Genomic DNA, 19,071 nt, shown 5'->3' with positions numbered 1-19,071 from the left:
ACATGTAACAAAAACGATTTAATCTAGTTTTGAATTTTTCCTTGCAATGCTGCTGTGAAAAGTGTTCTGCCTGCTTTCGGTGTTATATCCTCCAGAGAAACATGAGGAAGAGACTGATGATGCATCCATTCAGTAAAAAATTAGTTTTGATCACACAATAAATTGTTAAAACCATGTGTGTACCACATAGGTCAATAATTGCTATGGCATTCACCACTGGAAGTCATTCATTGACATAAAAAATTCCAAGGGGTTGCAGAAAAACAATACACAAACTCATCAAACACCTTGTTCTAACAGCTATTTTTGAAGCAAAGCATATAGGCTATTAAAGTTCAGTAGATTATGAAACCACGCAAAATCCACTCATTCATGGAGATAAGATTTATCGAATCGCTAGGACACATTCCCCCTGTTCTTTTAAGGTATTTCATAGTGACACTGACAGATGAAAGGCTTGGATGCCTGGCTCCTTAGCCCATAACACTGCCAATACTCCAAAATGTATCAAAATGACAATCCAAAGCTATTTGCCCCTAGTTATTATAGAAGGGTCAGTTGGATTTTACACAACTCATCTTAAATGATTGATGAAAGACACTGGAAAGACAGTCACCATTGCCTTCCAGGTATGCAATGCATTGCTCCAAGCTGAAATGCTAGACACACCTCAGGATGCAAGCCACACTTTTTATAAAAGTTGTTGATAAAACATGGGCTTTGGGGAAGTATCATTATCTTTTGCTAAAAACAATAAACATTTTCTATTCCTGTGAAAGGTATGTGTATGTGAAAGGATGTTTGAGGAGGAAACAGAAGGGTTGGTTACAGATGAAGGTTAGACTAGAATTGAAAGAAGTGTTCAATGCTAAGGTCTTGCAAACAATTCAGACTGTCAAAACAAAATGGTGAATATCTTACCAGATTAATTTTTCTCTAAAGATCTGGACTGGAAACTTATTTATAAAAAAGACACTGTTTGAAAAGATTTTGGCTGTATGCAATATAGAAGGCGGCATTTGAAGCCACTGGAATCCTCTCTTCTATATCCTTTGTGCAATATCGAAAAGGCCAAAGGATAAATGACTCCTTTTCCTAAGATTTTCTCTATTTTCTTGATAGAGTTGAGGCCCAACTTGAATGCAATGTTTGTACTGCTGCAGCCTGACTTGCCAATGCTCCAGTCTGATCCTAGGAGGCAAAGGTCTGTGACAGAGCTGGAAGCCATCTGTGTTTGCATTCCCAGCAACGCTAACAGCATGTAGCTGAAAAGAATCAGCAGTTTCTTACGGCTTTTGTTGGGTTTTTGTTTGGGTTTTTGGTTTTGGTTTTAAATATACAATGATAAATTTCACTAAGAAATTAGCTATCTTCATCAATTTATTGAAGCTAATCCCAACACAGGACACTTCTTGTCTCCAAGAGGCTTTGTCACCTATACTCTTAGCAGATGTCTATTCAAAAAACTACAAACTACTTGACAAACAGCAGAAAGCCCTGGGGTCACTTTTACCTACTTTCCTGCAATGCATAATCTTCAAAATTCATTTCATTTTTTTCATGATAATTTTGTGATCTCTTTTGATGCTGAAAATGGTATTTTCTTTTCTTTCCTGGGAGGAACTGCATTTTTAATCAGGCTTCCCAGAAAGAGCTTTTGCTGATCTTAATGTGAAAAGAAATCTCTGAAAAAAATATACCCAGGAAATGTTACTTCAGAATGACAGAGTTCATTTGACAGCACAGAAGATGAAATGGTTTAGGTCCTTAAATTCTCTCTTCTCTACGGACCACAGAAGAGTGTTTGGAAAGCTGAACACTGAAATATGGTTATGTCTAGAGACTGCTTGGCTTCTACTGCACATCACAGGAACATCTGGAGATATGCAATTAGAGCACAAACAGCTGCACTGCCCCTGCTTGCTAATATGAATTGTTTTGTTGTCACCTTGTGCTCCCCCACTGACTGCTGCATCTACCGAGTGATCTGCATTTTATAACTCAATTCTCAACTGTGCTCTATTACCATACAAATATTAAACAGCAGTAGGTTCACTGGTCTGTTAACAGCGCGGGCAGGTGTCAATGGGCTGACCTGCCACCTCTGCGAGTGAACCAAATACTAGTCCTGTTTAACCACCAGGTACCCAAGCCGTGCACTAAAGCTGTTAGGGAACTCACGCATGACTTGGGATTCAATGATCTCGACAAAAATCTGTCACTCTCCTAATGAGAGACACTGCTTTATTCTGCTGATGCGCGTGGTGAGCAATCACATATGCAGAGTACCATAAATCTGAGCACAATATTCCAAGCAGAGATGCTTAGATTGCTGGCATTCACAAAAAGAATAATACAGTTAAGAACATGTGTCACAGGGTAACACAGGGTAACACAGCACAGCTCAAGCTGCCCTAAAAAAGCCTGGCCAAATCCTATTTGATGATGCCTGCAGTCACAGATCACAGAATCACAGAATGGTTGAGGTTGGAAGGGACTTCTGGACCTGTTTAAGAATTGCAAAGGCAAAACTCGTTAAAGTTTTTGGTGTTCCAAAAAACTGACCTGCAGCTCCTAAGACAAACTGTAATGGTGTAGACGTTGGCACTTCACATATCTCATCCAGGTAGAAAGGAAAGCTGTGATCTTCAGGTACTGCTTAGCTGGTGTTTTATTACAGACATACAGTTCCAACTGGGGCACGAGGGCTTTAGTGACCCAGGGAAGCTCACTTGCCAGAGCGTAGGCCTACGGCGGCCCTGCTGGCAATGCCGCCCATCGCCGAGCACTGACCTGGCAGGTGCACCAGGCTGTGACTCACTGCTGCTTTTACCTGGGGCAGCAGAATGCATTTATCAGCACTAGCAGACAAATTGCATCAGACCCCAAACAGAGGGAGGAAAAGAATAAAGTGACTACATGAAGCATTCTAAGATTAAAGAAAACAGGAGGTCAGAGTTCCTTATCTTCCCTGCAGTATCAGAGATGCTCCCCAATGACACAGATCACAGCACAAACTATTCAGCGAAACTCCTTACAAGAAAACCAAATTCACTTCTATTCCCTACCACTTCAGCAAGATTGCAAGGTTCGTTGATGTCGTCATTTTACTGAAAAATTAGGATCATGAAAGACTATGGAACTGCTACAAAACTTCACTTTCCACCACTCTCAACTCTAGCAATTTGTCATTTTCTTCAGTGTCCATCTTACTTGTTTTGACCTCATCAACAGCTCTGATTTTAAAAACTGCATTTCAAGGATGACAGTGCACCCATGAGAGTGGTGTCTTTGTCTTGCCATGAAATCAAAACTATAAAACAGATGTTTCCAAGGATGTTACCCCAAAGGAACAATTGTTGGACCAGTTTAAAGACTAGGAAAAAATTATTTCTGAATTATTCTAGCTTGAACTAACAAAGATTAAAAGGCACTTCCATGTTAGTTGTAAACTAGTTTGGGTAAGAGTTTTCATTATGTTTTAGGTACTTTGTCTGCTCTTCCTTCTGATAATTCTGTTGATATGACTTTAATATAATCTAGTCTGACCCTCATATTATTTTTTCCTTTGAGCATTTTAATCTGGACCCCAGTCCATTATCCCTAAGTGCTTCTGGGGAAAGGGATGAGAGTGATGATAAAAGACACGGTAAGATACAAGATCATACTTCAGCTCTTTGCAGATGGGTTTGACTATCACAGAGACTTTGGAACTGATTTTAGAGGCAGAAGTGATGCATTTTCTGTCCCTTCTTGAGTAAAAAGTGGTGTTCTCCATTCAGATGGACATCTCAACTAGTTGACTTTTTCTTTTCAGAAACGATATTGCCTCATTTCCCCCCTTCCAATCCTTTTACCTTATTTTTAGAAATTTATTTTCACACTTTTTAGTGACAAAAGTGTATTTGAAACAATGTTAGTATTAGATACTGAGAACTTTTTCACGGGGCAGAAAGGGCAAATTTGTTAACCTTTTTAATTTCAAGTCTGGGACACCATGTAAAAGTGCCTTACCATGAAGGCATGACCACAGCTGGGAGACCCACCTGGTCTGTTTGTGCTGTACAGTACCTTGAGGCAAATCAAACATAATGTCATTTTAAGTAAAGGTAAAAAACTTGAAACTAGGTCTTCAGAGATGCAATGCTTAATAAACAGTGGATGTAAAGTTTTTAAGAGGTGACTATCAGAACCTTCCATTTCTTTAGGTATATTCTGATAAGCCTGACAAGTGCTTTCCTCCCATCACTGGACTCTGGAGAGCTGGCGTTTTCCCCTTTGTTTGCACTAGGATGCTCTTACGCCTTCATTCCCCTTACTGGGCTGATGCTTCCCTTGTTTTCATTCAACTCAAAACCCAGACATAGGATGCCAAAAGTCTAAGAGCTGGCTACAGCAAGAGGTCCTTAATGGCTAACACCCATGCTACAGTGGAACAGTTTATACCAGAAAGTCCCTTCCACAAAACAATAAGAATTCAAGAACAAGGGCTCTCGGCATCTCACATGCTATTTGGCCTGTATAAGGACAGTGCAGACAATACTGGTTTGGTCACTAAACTTAGCACCAATGTTTTCTTTTGCTTATCATCTAGACTAAGTGCTGACAAGAAATGCTAGACTGAAAAGAAGTTCTATTTCTTATCTTCTGACACAAAAAATGAGGTGTGCTGTGTCTCCCTGTGCACTCACAGCAGATGGCCTGATAGCAAAGAGAAGGAAAGGTGGTTCTTGCCCAGCCAGGCCGCACCTGAGAGCAGGAAAGTGGAGCAGATGTACAATGGGAAGATGCCATTGGCTTCAGTAGGCTTAGGATCAGCCCTGTATGCCGCCCATCAAACTCCAGTCCAATGCCTTCAAGAAAACCTGGAAATTATGACTGCATGGAAGAGAAACCCCTGCCTATGCTACAGCCTAAATCTGGGACTTGTCTCCACTCAGTTTGATCATTCTTATGGGATGACAGTCATTGCTTTCTCCACAGGACACTATACTTCAAAGCAAAGTAATATACTGCCTTCAGTTACACTAATGCAATCCCCTTTGATTTATTTCTTCTACCATTTCAGTCAACATCCCAGTGAGTCATCTACTTACCAGCTGCACATCTGCTTGACAGCTTTAGGGATCTTTCTCAAGCAATAAGTCCTGAATGTCTTTCCAGGGTCTTATGCTCCAGCTCTTTACTGTTTAGAGGATATTGCTCTATTTATTCTCAGCTTCATAGTCCTCTTAATGTTTATCTACCAGCATTGCCATCTTTCAAGCCACTGTACTTACAGATAAGGCCTTCTGCATCTGATTTCTGGTCCAGTTGTTATTTGCTGTTTTGTCCTCTATATTTAGATGTATTTTACGTGTTTGCTGGCTTCATTTCCACACACTGTTATCCTTGTCAGAGATAGAGAGTAACAGTTGCAGTCGTAACAATGATCCTGTAACCAGCTCCACTAACATTTTGCTAATTCTGCTCCCCACTCATACCCCCTTAGTCATAATATTCAGAGTTAATAACAGCTTGCAACTTACAGTGAGCTGGAAAAGAAAGATGAGCTACACTTTCACCTGTGGGTTTTTTAATTATTTATTTCTAATAAAAATACTGAGTTATTTGTTGTCTTTTAAACTTGATATTTTTACTAGTAATAAAATACACCTTTAAACTTTCATTAACTATCTAATTGAAAGGAGACCTAGGTTTTGGGTTTTTTAATTATGTTTCACCTGCATAGGAAAACCTGGCTAGATGAGATCCAAGGAGGATCTCGCTGACTTCAGCCTTAACCTTACACCAAGTGCTCGGTGAGATACTTAAAAGAATTGTATTTTGGTTGTAAAATAAACCTCCCAGTGCTCGGACCCAGCTATGCTCTACTGCAGTCTCATCCTGTTTTTCTCACAGGCCTGCATTTCTTAGAACAAAAAGAAATTTCTAAGTTTCCTTCAACATCCTTATTACCAGACAGATAACCCTTTGACAATCCGATCCCTTGGTGTACCAGTGTACTCACTTGTGGGTGAAGTAAGAATTAGAGTGCGTTTGTCTCTCAGCTGTTCTGTGTTTCCTACCTAGGAAGGGGCTCTATGAATGCATAGCATTACCGTCTGCAGAGAAAACCTGACTGTCCAAATCCTCAAGACTTGATCTAGTGTGTCATTGTCTGTTTTCAAGCCTGAACTGTGTCTTTCATTACACTAAAGGTCTCCCCTCCCATTAATCTTGTTGAGCAGCTCTCCTCTCCAAGCTCTGCTGCCCACAATTTGTGATTCCTTATTGTTGAGCATCCATCACACGTAAAATCAGTTCTAAGCACCCCATTACTCACATATTTAGAGATGTCAAAGCGAGGCCTCCATGTAGCTCCCAGAGCACTTTAGAATTCCCTTCTGCTTTCCAATCAGAAAGGCAAAAAGGACACAAGCAGACAGCAACTTACTTGAACTTACCAGGGAGGTAGATTTCCTTATACAGAAAGTTATGAGGAAGAGCAAGGCAAAAAAGGTAACTATGTAGTACAGTTACAGTCAATGATGCATGAACATCACAAGGTTCAGCTGAGCAAGGACCCAGTCCTGGGTCTTTCAGGTGACTTTTTCAGTGCCAATACAATAGAACTTCCCATGTTGACCCTGTATGGAGTTTCCTTTCTCATATTATAATTTATATTGGACCACTGTGCACAGCACTTCAGGACTTAGAAACTACCAGAGCTTTCTTCTGCTCAGCCTGGTCTTCAGTTTGGTTCAGGGACCATTTCCATAAACAGTCATGACATGTATACATACAACTGCGTCCCAATGAGATCCAGGAAACTGGGAAACCACTAATATGGGTTGTCTAAAGAAGTTTCATATATTCAATAACTTCCATTACTGGGATAAGCCTCAGAGGAAGTTGTGGGGCTCATCTCTAAATAGCATCTCTGAAAACTTTGAATTCACACACTTATTATTAAAAGGGAAAGGATGATCGATTGGTCTCCAGGGTCTATCCACTAATGGATTCTTTTTCCCAGCACAGGATTGCTGTAGCTCATTCATTCACTCATTCATTCATTCATTCATTCATCACAACTCTGCAGTTGCACAAACAGACTCTATAAACAAAAACTCTTCACCAGCAAACTCCCACCGTGCTAGCAATACTAAGTGGCAAGCATATGAACACCCTGCAGAGAAGCAAAAGCAAATAGTTCATTGATATTTCTTTTTCCTCTTATCGGTATAGTTGATGCTGCTTTACAACTGATGTAAAAAGATAGGTTACACTGGTAATAAACCTCAATACATTAAGTCTCCATACAGACTGGTTGCTGAAGGCTTAATATCAGTCATAATTATTATCCATAAAATGTTATTGAATCAGATCTTAAAAGTTAATGCTGCTTTGTTTCAGGAGATAAAGGACAGTAGGCTGGCAAGGCAGAGAAGGAAACATTGGGCTTTTGATCAATCTTTGTGTGATTTAAAACCTTAACCGCAAAAGGGACTCAGCACTTCAAATATTATCCAAAATCCTATGATGAGCTGGCCTAAGCAGAGTCCTGTGGCAAGAGTGATTACTCAGAGGATGTTTTCTCTTTGAACTTGATACCACTGCCCAGATGGAGGATGTAACTCTTTTCTTGAACTGGTGAATGCTGCCCTTTTAAGACACTGCGTCGCACCTCAGATTGTAACATGCACTTAGTAGATAAATCACCCCAGCACCAAGGGGCTTTCCTAAGCTGCAACCTCCCACCATCCATTTGAGCCCTTGTTGCTCACAGCATCACCTTCAAAAATGGACGTTTGCCTTCACAGCCCTCATGTTAATACAAGAGCTCCATATCTGCAAAGCAGGTGCCCTGACAGAAGGCATCAGGCAACTGGTTAATGGAGCACGTAAGCTGCCCTAACATTTACAGCTAATAAAGACTGATATCCTCCCTGGCCACAAACATTTTATTCAGCTTTCCACACTCACAATGTCACTAATCCAGCTCTCCCTTTCCCTTTTTGTAGTACAGTATTGCAACAGTCTGAAGCCATTACTCATCTCTACAAAGAGCCAAGAAGAAGAAAGTGACAACACAAGAGGTGGGAAGGAGCAAAGGGGACCAGTGTGTGCCCTTCGCGCCAAAAGCCATAGTGCTTCCCAGTGAGAAAGAGACCTTGGCTCCTATGTAAAATGAGCCTCGCCTCCTCCTTTCCTTGGTTACTCAGCAAACACTAATCATCACATGGATGCCCCCGTGACCTGTAAAGTGTGGAGAGACTGTTAAGGTTGACCACAGGCTCTAGTCCTTTAAAAACAAAGGGAAGCAGGTTCTGACTTACATGCCAACTCTCGGCCAGCCCTGACTAGATTCACCCTTTGCCTCTGTAACGCACCTGTTTTGCAAAGCAACCATTAAATTTGGAAGCTTTATGGAATATGACATTTTTCAAATCTAAAAAGTATGCCAAGGAAATCATGCAGAAGGGTAATAGGAAATACTTGCGGGGAGACCTATTCTGAATTGTCTACACATAGATAAGGCACAGAATTCCTTTCCTTAAAGATTTTATTAACCTTTTGATGATGGAAGGAGATTACTGATTGAGAGCTAGATGAGGTCAGTGCAGCAATTATATTTCGAATCCTCTTCAAACAAGGCTCTCGTACAACGTAAGGAAAAACGTTGACAAAATGAATTGTTACTTAAAACGAGTCTTTTAGAAGAATAATTAACCTATAATAACTATTCTGGCCTCCTCTCCAGCCCTGAAAAGTAATCCTTTCTCATTAGTTTCAAGTTTAATTAGCATCAATAATGAAATGTCCCTCAGAAATAACCATTGCATCATGCTCTCTAATGCTGACATACGCTGCCCTACAAACGGAAAGGCCATAGGGCGATTTCTGAAGAGAAGGGAGGGGCTTGGCAGATCACAGATGCTCCCAAAAATAAAAAGCAAACAATATTGTAAAAAATGTGGAATGTGACAAAACCACATTTATTTGAAAGACAAGTGTCGCAAACACAACGTGGAGCAGAGAAGACTCGAAAGTGGTTTTGCCAATAACTGCTGTGGTATTTCCAGTGAGTTACCAAGCCTCTCAACTCTAATTTCTTGTTCTTTCTTGGCCTTTTGGCTGAAGCAGAGAGAGACATCACTATTTAGTATATTCTATATGAGAAAATTGTATTCAGCACTTGCAGTCTAACATAATCAAATAATGCTTTTTCCATCCCTGGCTTCTATGATCTCTCTGTAAAATAGATATAATAATGCTTAGCATTGTCACCAGGGTGATAAGGCTTAAAGTACTTTGAGAATCTAACATGAAAGAGGCTATAAAAAGCCCAGACATTCTGATGCATCTGCGATAGCCCGTTACTTAACGGGCCAGTAGAAACAGCAGGCGAATGCCAATGTACAAGTTGTAATTAGAGGTCTGCTGCAACTTGCAGAACTCTGAAGGATCACCACAGATTTCTAATAGGTGAAGTCACAGATATTCAACTGCATGTCACAGGCACTACAGCAACTGCATTCAGAGGAACCACATGAGCTTTCCAAACTGCGCTGGAAAGAAATCTTCAATAACATAGAAGTCCTAGAAAGAGTATGACATACGGAGAAACACCATTTCCAACATGCTTACTGATGCACATCATTCAGTATGTACTTAGACAAGTAGTACCTCTTCTAACAGCCATCAAGAAATACATAGCAAAAGAATCCACACATGGCCATATCACACTGTACTCCCACCCTCACCACTGCAGTACCCCTGTTTTTCCCCCTACACTCACCATCAAGTGTTCTGTGCTCTTCACCTTAGACAGAACCATCCTCTCTCCTGTTGCCCAGCTTATAACTCAGAGATAAGAGTCACGGTTTTCTTTCATCACAAGGTTTTGTAAGATATGAGACCAGAGAGCATTGATTGTCAGTAAGAAAATGGGAAGAAGCTTGCACTTCCCTCACAGTGCACTGCTACAGGGGAAATCTCAGTCTGAAATGGATTCAGCATATGCCCTTGTTCGGGCAGGAAAGGTAGTTCTTCTGCTTTGACGTAAACATTGGACTACCACTGAAAGACTTCTGAGATTTGCAAACTGAACTGAAAAGTTGCTAGAGACAAGTTATAAAGGGGATGCCCCACATTTCTAGAACCATCTATATGAAAAGTTCCTGCCTAGTATCTCCACTTTGCCATCTGTAATCCAGGAAGAAACAGGCAGGCCACCAAAGTTTTAAACAATCTCAGATCCCCCATTCTGTGTTAATTTCTGATACCTTAAGTAGGAAACCATGATTTTTCCAAAACCAGAAACTCAGTCTCTTGGAACACCAAACAAAATTGATGCCATTTTTAAGTTTCAGAAGTTTGATATCACTGAAGTGAAGGAAATAGCAGTCCTATGATTAGCACTGCAGAGATGGGAATAAATCGATATGGTGGGTTGTTCAGGCTTTTCCCTTCGAAATCTCAGAGTTCACTCTGCACCTTACAGTTTTTAATGAGGTTCTTAGAAAGTAAAAGTACTAGCAATCCGCAAAAAACCCAGCACCTTCTACCAATGGAGTTCGAAAGCAGTCAAAACTACCCTTGCTTTGCAAAGGACATATCTGCCATGAAGGGAAGTATTTCATGTCACACAACATGTTAATGTGTATGTACAAGCCCTCTTCTGAGCCCAGTTCCTCATGTGATTCCCCCCTCCTTCCTGCTCGCTCTGTGCTATAGTCACTGACGACAGACCCAATACTGCAAGACAGTTAAGCTAGAAGTCAAAGCAGAACTTGATTCTTGCAGCTACCCTTTGTAAAACACTGAAGTTCTTTGGCAAAAGGAAAAATAAATGCAAAATATTAACCAATACACTGTTTTCACATCATGAGAATCACTTCACATTCACTACCTATTCTTCCATGCTCTATTCCATCTTTTTATAATAGTTTACTATTTTCTTTAAAACGCCTGTTGTTGGAAACTAGTCTGGAGTCTGTCTGCAGCCAGCCACCATCTCTTTCTACTGGATACAGCTAGAACACTTCAATCACGTCATACATCCTACACGACTAACAAGTGAAGATGATTCTCCTTCACTACAACTGACATAGTTTATAGCTTCTGAAAGTAGAGATATCTAAGTCCTGTCTATGCTGTCACAGGGAATTTCTGAGTAGCCATGCTCAGCAGGATAGTGACAACCATGAAGTTGCTTGGGCGCTTCAGTCGTAAATCAAAATACTCATGTAAATTAGACTTTAGTCTCAAAATGTGTTTCTTGCCTAAATATTTAAACACATAAATAACCTCCAGCCATTCCAGCTTGTCATTTTAAGCTTTCTGACATTTATTGTTCGCAAGAAAAGAAAGGTCAGACTTATCAAATCTGCATTTATGCTTCCATGACATTTTTCTCCAACCAAATTTTTCTGAATTAGAGAAGCAAGACAAATGTGCCACATTTCATAAAGGACCTTTCTTGGCTCAGCACTGCATTCTCGGCAGCCCCGTTGAGCTCAGAAGTGGCTTCTCAGGAAACAGATGCTGTGGCTCAGTGGATAGAAGGAGGTTTGGAAAGCAGGCAACCTGAATTGCTGTTTGCCGTTAGGTAAAATCACTTGTGCCAAAAAAGTAGATCTCTTAGTCACAGTACTCTACTTCTGGGTAGCCCAAGCGGATGCTTTGCTACGAGAATTAAAGACAGGAAATGCCCAGGCACAGCACTGAATTTGCTGCCACCTGGGAAGAAAATCACAACTTGGACTCCCAAAACACCGTCACCCCAAATGAGCTAGCACTGATATACTGAAAAGGTGATACCTTCTTTACTATGACGAGGCTCATTTATTTGGGAATTTTGTGAGTAAGTGCTAAATGCTGCCAATCTCATCTCACTTTTACTACTTTTTTTGGCTAATTCACAAACATCGTCACAAACACAGATTCTCTTTCCTCTCATGTAACGGTCATGTGAGATGTGCAGTGAACCAAATGACCAGATTACTTCAGGATACAACTCAATCAGACACTGCAAAACCACCTTTGATTTTGAAGTATTTCTTTGCATTTGTATAATAAAGCACTTCAGTCTCCCAGTGCTCTTCTTTGCTGTAGATATTTATTCCCTGGTTTTAAGGATAGGGAAATAAAAGGACAGAAAGTTTAGAGAAAACATCTTTTTAAAATGTGCCATAAATGCTCATTTAAATAAAAAACCCCTAAACATAATAAACTGATACTCGTGTCCCTTTTGGTGTTTGTTTATGGATATTTTACTGAACATGCTTATGAATAAGAACATTCATAAGAACAATAAGCCTAAAAGTACACAAAATTTGCAGAAAATAGACCTGGAAATCATAAACACACTGTGCATAATCCTGACTCCCATTGAAGAACAGCAACACCATGTGACTCTGGTCCAAGAAAACCCAAGTGAAAAAGTGATGACAGCATGTACTCCATGAACCACTCAAAGACTGAGCATAATTTCTAATGTTATCTGCCAAATAATTGCCAACATATTTGCAAAGCCCTAAATTTTTGTGGTCAGCATGGAAATAGTGAACATCAGTCAGGAGAGTCATATGCTATGAGTTTCCTTGGTGCTGATGGAGTACGTAAGTGACTTGGCCGGGAACAGGGCAGGACCAGGGATCATACTGTCCACAAAGCCAAGCAAACTCATCACTAGGCAATCAGTTTCCTCTTCAAGAGGCATATGCAGTTCAAGAAGAGGCACTGTGGACTAACTAAATCCACATTTCTGGAGAGCACCAGTGACTGGCGATCTGGAGGGAGCTGCTACAGACCTAATACTTAGGACAGTAAGGACAGACGCTCCTAAGCACCTAGGGTTTGCTGTGATTTAGCAACTGGTAATCAGCATGCAGCACACTGGCACCCATGACAATGCAAGGGTAGAAAAGGAGAACCTCAGTTTGCACTAGTTCATGTCTAGAGTAAACTCAAGTGCAACTCAAGCCTGTCCTTAAGCTTTGGACTGGCAAAACTGGCCTGATAGCCAAGGCAAAGCACAGAACTCCAGCAGAAAAGAGCAAACCCACTTGCACTAAAATGAAAACCTTTCAGAAGCCCTACTGCAATGCCTCAGTCTTATTAACCAAGTTTTGCCACTGATTTATCAGAAGAGCAAGATCAGATCTCAGATGTCGCATACAGTTGGGGATGAGAGAAAAACAGAGAGCAACTGGAAAGTGACTGACGTCTTTTACCAGTTTTCTGCTCAGTATGGTACAACTCCAAACTTTGTTCTTTGAAAGCAGAAAAGTGAAAACAAAAATAACAAATAATAAAAAAAGTAAATAATACAACTAAGAGTCCTTGATCAAATGCTGGTGCCTCTGAAATATGTGGAAAGAATCCTGCAGACTTTACTAGAGTCAGATTTCTAATTTTCACTTACAAAATGTCCACTTTCAAAACCACATTTCCATCGAGTCTGAAATTCTTTCTAATTTTTAGGCAAAGGGTTCCTCCTGCAAATGAGTTCAGGTGCATGGTAGCAGTACCCTAAAGATGTAAAGCCTAATTGCCTCAGCACTATAATAGTATTGGTATGTAGCAAATGCAGACAGTTTCAGGGAGAATACATGTGGCAAGTTAATAAAATTTTAGATGAAGGCCACAGTGCAGGAGTAATATTTCGCCTAGCCAGAGGATGAAAAGTTATGCATTGCTATTTAAAAAATATAATTGGAATGTTAAATCTATTTCATGAACGAAAGTACATTGACCTTTAGAGGGAGGAATGACTCATTTTCATCCCTGTATGCCCCTTTTTAACATACGCTTCCCACCTTTGCATATATAAGTAGCAATTAGTTCTCATGGGAAGTTATTTTATAGCCATTTCAGCTTATTAAACTTCCTGAGTAAACTCACAAGAAACCTGTTTAGCAACGTTTGTGGCTCAGGTGCCCTACAGTAAGTGAATTGGTTACCTGTGATGTTAACATGACAAAATCCAAATGCCAGCACGGGGTTAGGACGAAAGGGCCCTGGATCGCTATGGAGCCCTTGCGAATGTAGACTTGGGACTAACCCAAACCTTTGCCTACCCACACCATATTATGGCCTACAGGAGCCTACAGGAAAGATGGTGAGGGACTGTTTATCAGGGAGTGTAGTGACAGGACAAGGGGTAATGGCCTTAAGCTGAAGGAGGGTCGATTTAGATTAGATGTTAGAAAGAAATTCTTTACTGTGAGGTCGGTGAGGCACTGGAACAGGTTGCCCAGAGAGGTTGTGGATGCCCCATCCCTGGAAGTGTTCAAGGCCAGGTTGGATGGGGCTTTGGGCAACCTGGTCTAGTGGAGGGTGTCCCTGCCCGCAGCAGGGGGGTTGGAACTAGATGATCTTTAAGGGCCCTTCCAACCCAAACCATTCTATGATTCTGTGATCTGTAGGATGGATTTGCCAAGAAGGTCCCCACAAGACCTCTGCACAACACATCCTACCCTATCTGATCTTAAAAGTCCTAGGAGTAATTTTAGCCCAGCAACAGAGGATCAGTCATGCAAGGGGCAGTCAGTGCTGATGCTCAGACAGTTCTTTAATTGGCAGTCTCAATATAGACACAATTTAGGATTTTTTTCCAAGAATACTCAATAACCTGTCCAGAGTATATGGAGACCCGCCACTTTTTCACACAAGATAGCAAATCCTGTAAGACCAAAACTAGAACTGGCCAGGACTCTTCTGACCGAGAGGTTGGCTAGCTGTTCAGTTTCCCAATGGCAATGTACTAGTTTTGATTAAACTCTTTTGGGAAAGGTTTCCTTGGAGGTAGGGTGGAATTTCCAGTCTAAACCAAAGACAATGACAGCAAAGTCAAACAGCAACCTGGTAGTTGGGAGGCTCGCCTAAAACATGGGAAATCTGCAACGCTGCCATCCTCTCTAAACTCGCCCCTCACTTCCTCTACATTTTTTGTTGTGTGTTTTTCCACAGAAATGAATGAAATTAATTTGATTTTTGTCCCAGAGAAGCACTGAGGGAAGGAGAAGAAGCCAATACTAATTCTGAAAGCATTTCCAAGAGAGGAAAACTCTCTCTCACCTGATTTTGAAAAGGCCAAGCTGACAGAGAAATGGTAGATGGACTGAGGACCACAGCTTCTCTAAATGGAAGCTTTTTCTTGCAGGATGCTCTGTTTTCATGAGGATGAGTATGTGAGAGAAATTTGGCATTGAGAGTATTTGCAGGAAAGCCTTGTAGAAATTCCTGTGAACTTTATGGTTTGTCTGTTAAAGAACAGCAGTCCAGTAAGTACATCTTTTACTAATTGTTCAGTAACACACTGAGACAAATTGCTTTACACATTGTGCAAACATGCTGTTAAAAAAGGGAAAAGGTTCACTCCAGTTAAATATCTTTAAGCCAGTATCAGAGAGTGTAACAGTTAAAGAGAATAAAGCATTATTTACAGGACGCTGCTGTCACCCTTAAGGTCAATGGGAATTCAGCCCCTTGCAATTTTTTTCTCATCCTAAATATAATTCATTCTCCATTCACACAGAGGATAATTTGGCCAAAATAATTTAGCAAGGTAATTATATCTTTTCCTGGGAAGTACTGCAATCCTGGGCATCTCCAGCAGAGGAGAGGAAAAAAAAAAAAAATCTAAGTATGTCAACATAAGTGAAGCAGCTTTACATTGTTGATGGGAGGATTGTTTTGTTTGAAATCCATTTCCAATTATCTTAAGCAATGAAGGAAAGGCTCAGTTGCCTTAGGAAGGGCTTTAGTTAAGACCCGTACACATTAGCTGCAATGGCGTTAATAATTGCTGGAATCTGCACACTTATGGGCTGGTGGATGCTGTTCATGCTCTTAGCACTGTGTCAGCACATCCTGCTGCCGGCAGGGCTACGCGGCACAAATCTAAGCGTGGCAGTGACACATGGTGTTCACATAGGCAGCACCTTCGCAAAGCAAAAACATTAAAAATCAATTTTTTTTTCTAACAAGCCCATGTTACAAATCTAGTGCAAAGCCACGTAATAGTATAACTACACTAGGGTCTCATTGCTTTAAAAAAAAAAAAAAAAAAAAAGAGAGATACAATTTTATAGTGACACAAGTTATGCATTTTAGCAACCTTGGTGTAGAATTAAAGAAGAGACTAGGATTTTTACAGGATATCATAAACAGCTGCTAGGAGAAGTTATTACTGCGATATAGGTAAATGAGGTCCATATTCCTTCTGCTCCCTCTACTCCTCTTATTCCTGCATCCTCTATGATTGACTTTGCATGACTGTTGCAGTAAGAACAGCAGAGTCTTGTCTCCAACATGATCTTACAGGGGCATAGCTAACTACTATATGCATTTCTTCTCAACAGTGAGATAACAGACAACATCCAGAGCCTGTGGGTTTTACTAACTTTGGTTAAAGCTCCTTCTGCATTGTATTCACAAGATCAGAGCACCTGTTAGTTTACATGTATACCCTTCACCCAGGTTAAAAAAAAAAAACAAACCAAAAATGGACCTTCATCTTCAAAGACGACAAATGCACGCCCCTCCAGCTCCCTTATTGCTATAAGCACCGGAGTGAAGGTGGCATTAAAAGCTAAGGCTGTATCTTCATTGCCAAAGAGAAAGATCTGTAAAGCAAAATAACTGCTACTCACAATAAATTCCCTAAGCAGAAAAAAGAGCCAGTGGGTTTTGGTGTCTTTAATTTTTACTAATTAATCTTTTTTTACTGCAATGGAGCAAGGCGAGACCTGCTGGAAGGTAGGGTGTGTTGGCCTCACCTAGCCACCTTGTGGTAGACAGTACCTCTGCGTTATCCCTGCCAGAACTGACACAGAAAGAGCTAGCCCAGGTATCTCACTTCAGCCGCAAGTGTAAGACTGACTCACACCCAGCCTGCTCTGACAGTCTGCTTTGATTTTTCATTGCAGCCAGCAAGGAATGATGGGTTCAGTTTGTAGTCATTCAAATTGCTAGCCCAGCTTTTCAGCTGAGCATCAAAAATCAGTTGCTCCAACTTTGTATTCAAAGCCCAGCACTGACTTGCCTCACCTCTTGTGAGACAAGAATATGCTTAAGTATATTCTGTGGCCCATTAAGTAGGTGGCTACTCAGGGACACACCATTGACTTCTACACAGCTTCATAAAAGCTACCTAACTTAACTCACTGTGACAAATTATTTGGCCCTGCAGTCCTCTAGGCATTATATTCTTTTCGTGGGAGAGCCTGAATCATAGCTTGTGTTAAAGGTACAATGCACACACAGAATGGAAATCTTTCTTGATCGTTGGCCCAGAGACTCGATTTGAGGTAACAGAGCTGCCCCAAACCCTTACTGCAAATCACTGCCGTCCAGAAACAAAATTTTAAGCCAGGTTCTCTCTTCACAGAAGTACCAGTGCTATGTGACCCTCCACATACTCCACATGTTCAACTTCTTGTCTTACTGTAGTGGATACAGCGTAGCTCACTAAGGATCCTCTGAGGTTTTAAAAGGGTTAGAAATGAACTCAGTGCCAGATACACGAAACTCAGAGGAAAACCTGCTTCTTGTAGGTTTGTCTATCAGCCATTACCTTGTATGTTTAAAGAAGAGTAACCAATACCTGAGAGCATTAATGTGCAAATTAACCGGTCAGCCCCAGCTTTGAAAATGTTTCTGCTGCTCCCTGAGGTCTGCCTGCACATAACCTTGGAATCACTTGCAGCATCTTGAGGAAGCTTCCCTTTTTAAGATGATATTTTTTAAGTTTCAAAGAATCTGATATTGCTCTCCTTAGACTAAAGACACTTTAACCTTTGGGTCTCGCTTGCGGCTGTCTGGCACAAACGAACTCTTGGCATTTTGTAAAAATCTCTCGGCGCTTCCAAAACACTCCTCCTGGCCTCACAAAAGCCCCTCGATACATTTTGCACCGGTAAAGCGTAGCCCTTAAGAAGAAGCCGTTAGGGGAAGCCGCGACTGCTCGGGGAGCTGCGCTTCCCGCACCCGCCGGCTGGCAGTGACCGGGGCTACGGCGCAGAGGGGCTGGACCCGTGTCCCGGTGGAAGGGACACACTGCACCGCCGGGACTCTGCGCCCGCGGGGTCTCCGTGGGGGCGCACACGCCGCGGGGGCTCTGCGGGAGTGGGCGAGGGGCGCTGCCCGGCGCGGTGCGCGGCATGCAACGCACGGCTCACCTGCCGCGGAGACGTGGAAGAGGAGGCGGGGGCGGGCGGCGCGGATGGCCGCCGACAGCCCGCGCTCGCTGCCCGGGAGGGCGCCGCGGCGCTCGGGCATCAGCCGCACCCGCAGCCGCCCGTCGCCGGCGCGGAGCCACCAGGCGAAGAGCTCGGTGAGGTTGAACTCCAGCTGCGCCCCGCCGGACCCCGGCGGCGGCTCGCCGGCGCAGCCGTCCCGCAGGCTGCCCTCGCCCACCTCCAGCACCAGCTGCTTGGCGCGCCGCAGCCGCCGCCCGGCCGCGGAGAGCCCGCCGAGGGGGGCGGGCGGCGCGGCCCACGGCAGCCCCCCGCGGGCGGCGCGAAGCAGAGGCGCGCAGTCCAGCCGCAGGCGGCACCGCGCCGCGGCGCGCCCCGGCGGCCCCAGCACCAGCTCCCGCACGTAGGTGCGAAACAGCGAGGGCACGACGAAGTCCACAGCCAGGCTCCTCCTCTGCAGCCGCGAGAGGCCGGGGCTCTCCCGCGGACCCGCCGTCCCCGGGGCCAAGCTCAGGACGAGGCAGGCGGCGGCCAGGAGGCGGGCGGGCAGCCTGCCCCCCGCCATGACCCGCCCGCCCGCGGCGGCCGGCAGCGCCCCGCGGGGCACCGCGCCCCGTCCTGCGCCCGCGGGACCGGCGGCCACGGAGCGGCGCCGGGGAGCGCGGCGCCGGGCTAGTCCGCCCGGGGAGCGCGATGTCGGGCTGGGCCGCTGCGGAGGCCGGTCCGCCCGGGGAGCGCGGGGCCACCGCCGGGCCGGTCCGCCCAGAGCCGCCGCTGCGCGGGCTTTGCCGGCTCCAACTACCCGCCACAACGCAGGCATTACCCGGCGAGCGCTGACATCACGCCCAAGCCCGCCCGCCAGCAGCCAATGCCGTCCCCGGCA

The 19,071-nt window shown here is 43.2% G+C and overlaps 1 protein-coding gene across 1 annotated transcript in view; it reads right to left on the bottom strand.

Moving 5' to 3' along the window:
* Positions 1–18,483, bottom strand: part of ALK (ALK receptor tyrosine kinase) — a 324,766-nt gene extending 306,283 nt beyond the window's left edge. The window contains exon 1 of the mRNA XM_054822404.1: positions 18,171–18,483. Coding sequence (XP_054678379.1) covers positions 18,171–18,270 — 100 coding nt within the window. The 5' untranslated portion in view covers positions 18,271–18,483. The remainder of the gene's footprint in view (positions 1–18,170) is intronic.
* Positions 18,484–19,071: the final 588 nt, after the last annotated feature.

The sequence above is a fragment of the Grus americana genome, chromosome 3, assembly GCF_028858705.1.
Source record: "Grus americana isolate bGruAme1 chromosome 3, bGruAme1.mat, whole genome shotgun sequence".
Classification (NCBI taxonomy): Eukaryota; Metazoa; Chordata; class Aves; order Gruiformes; family Gruidae; genus Grus; species Grus americana.
This window is presented reverse-complemented; position numbering and strand designations above follow the sequence as displayed.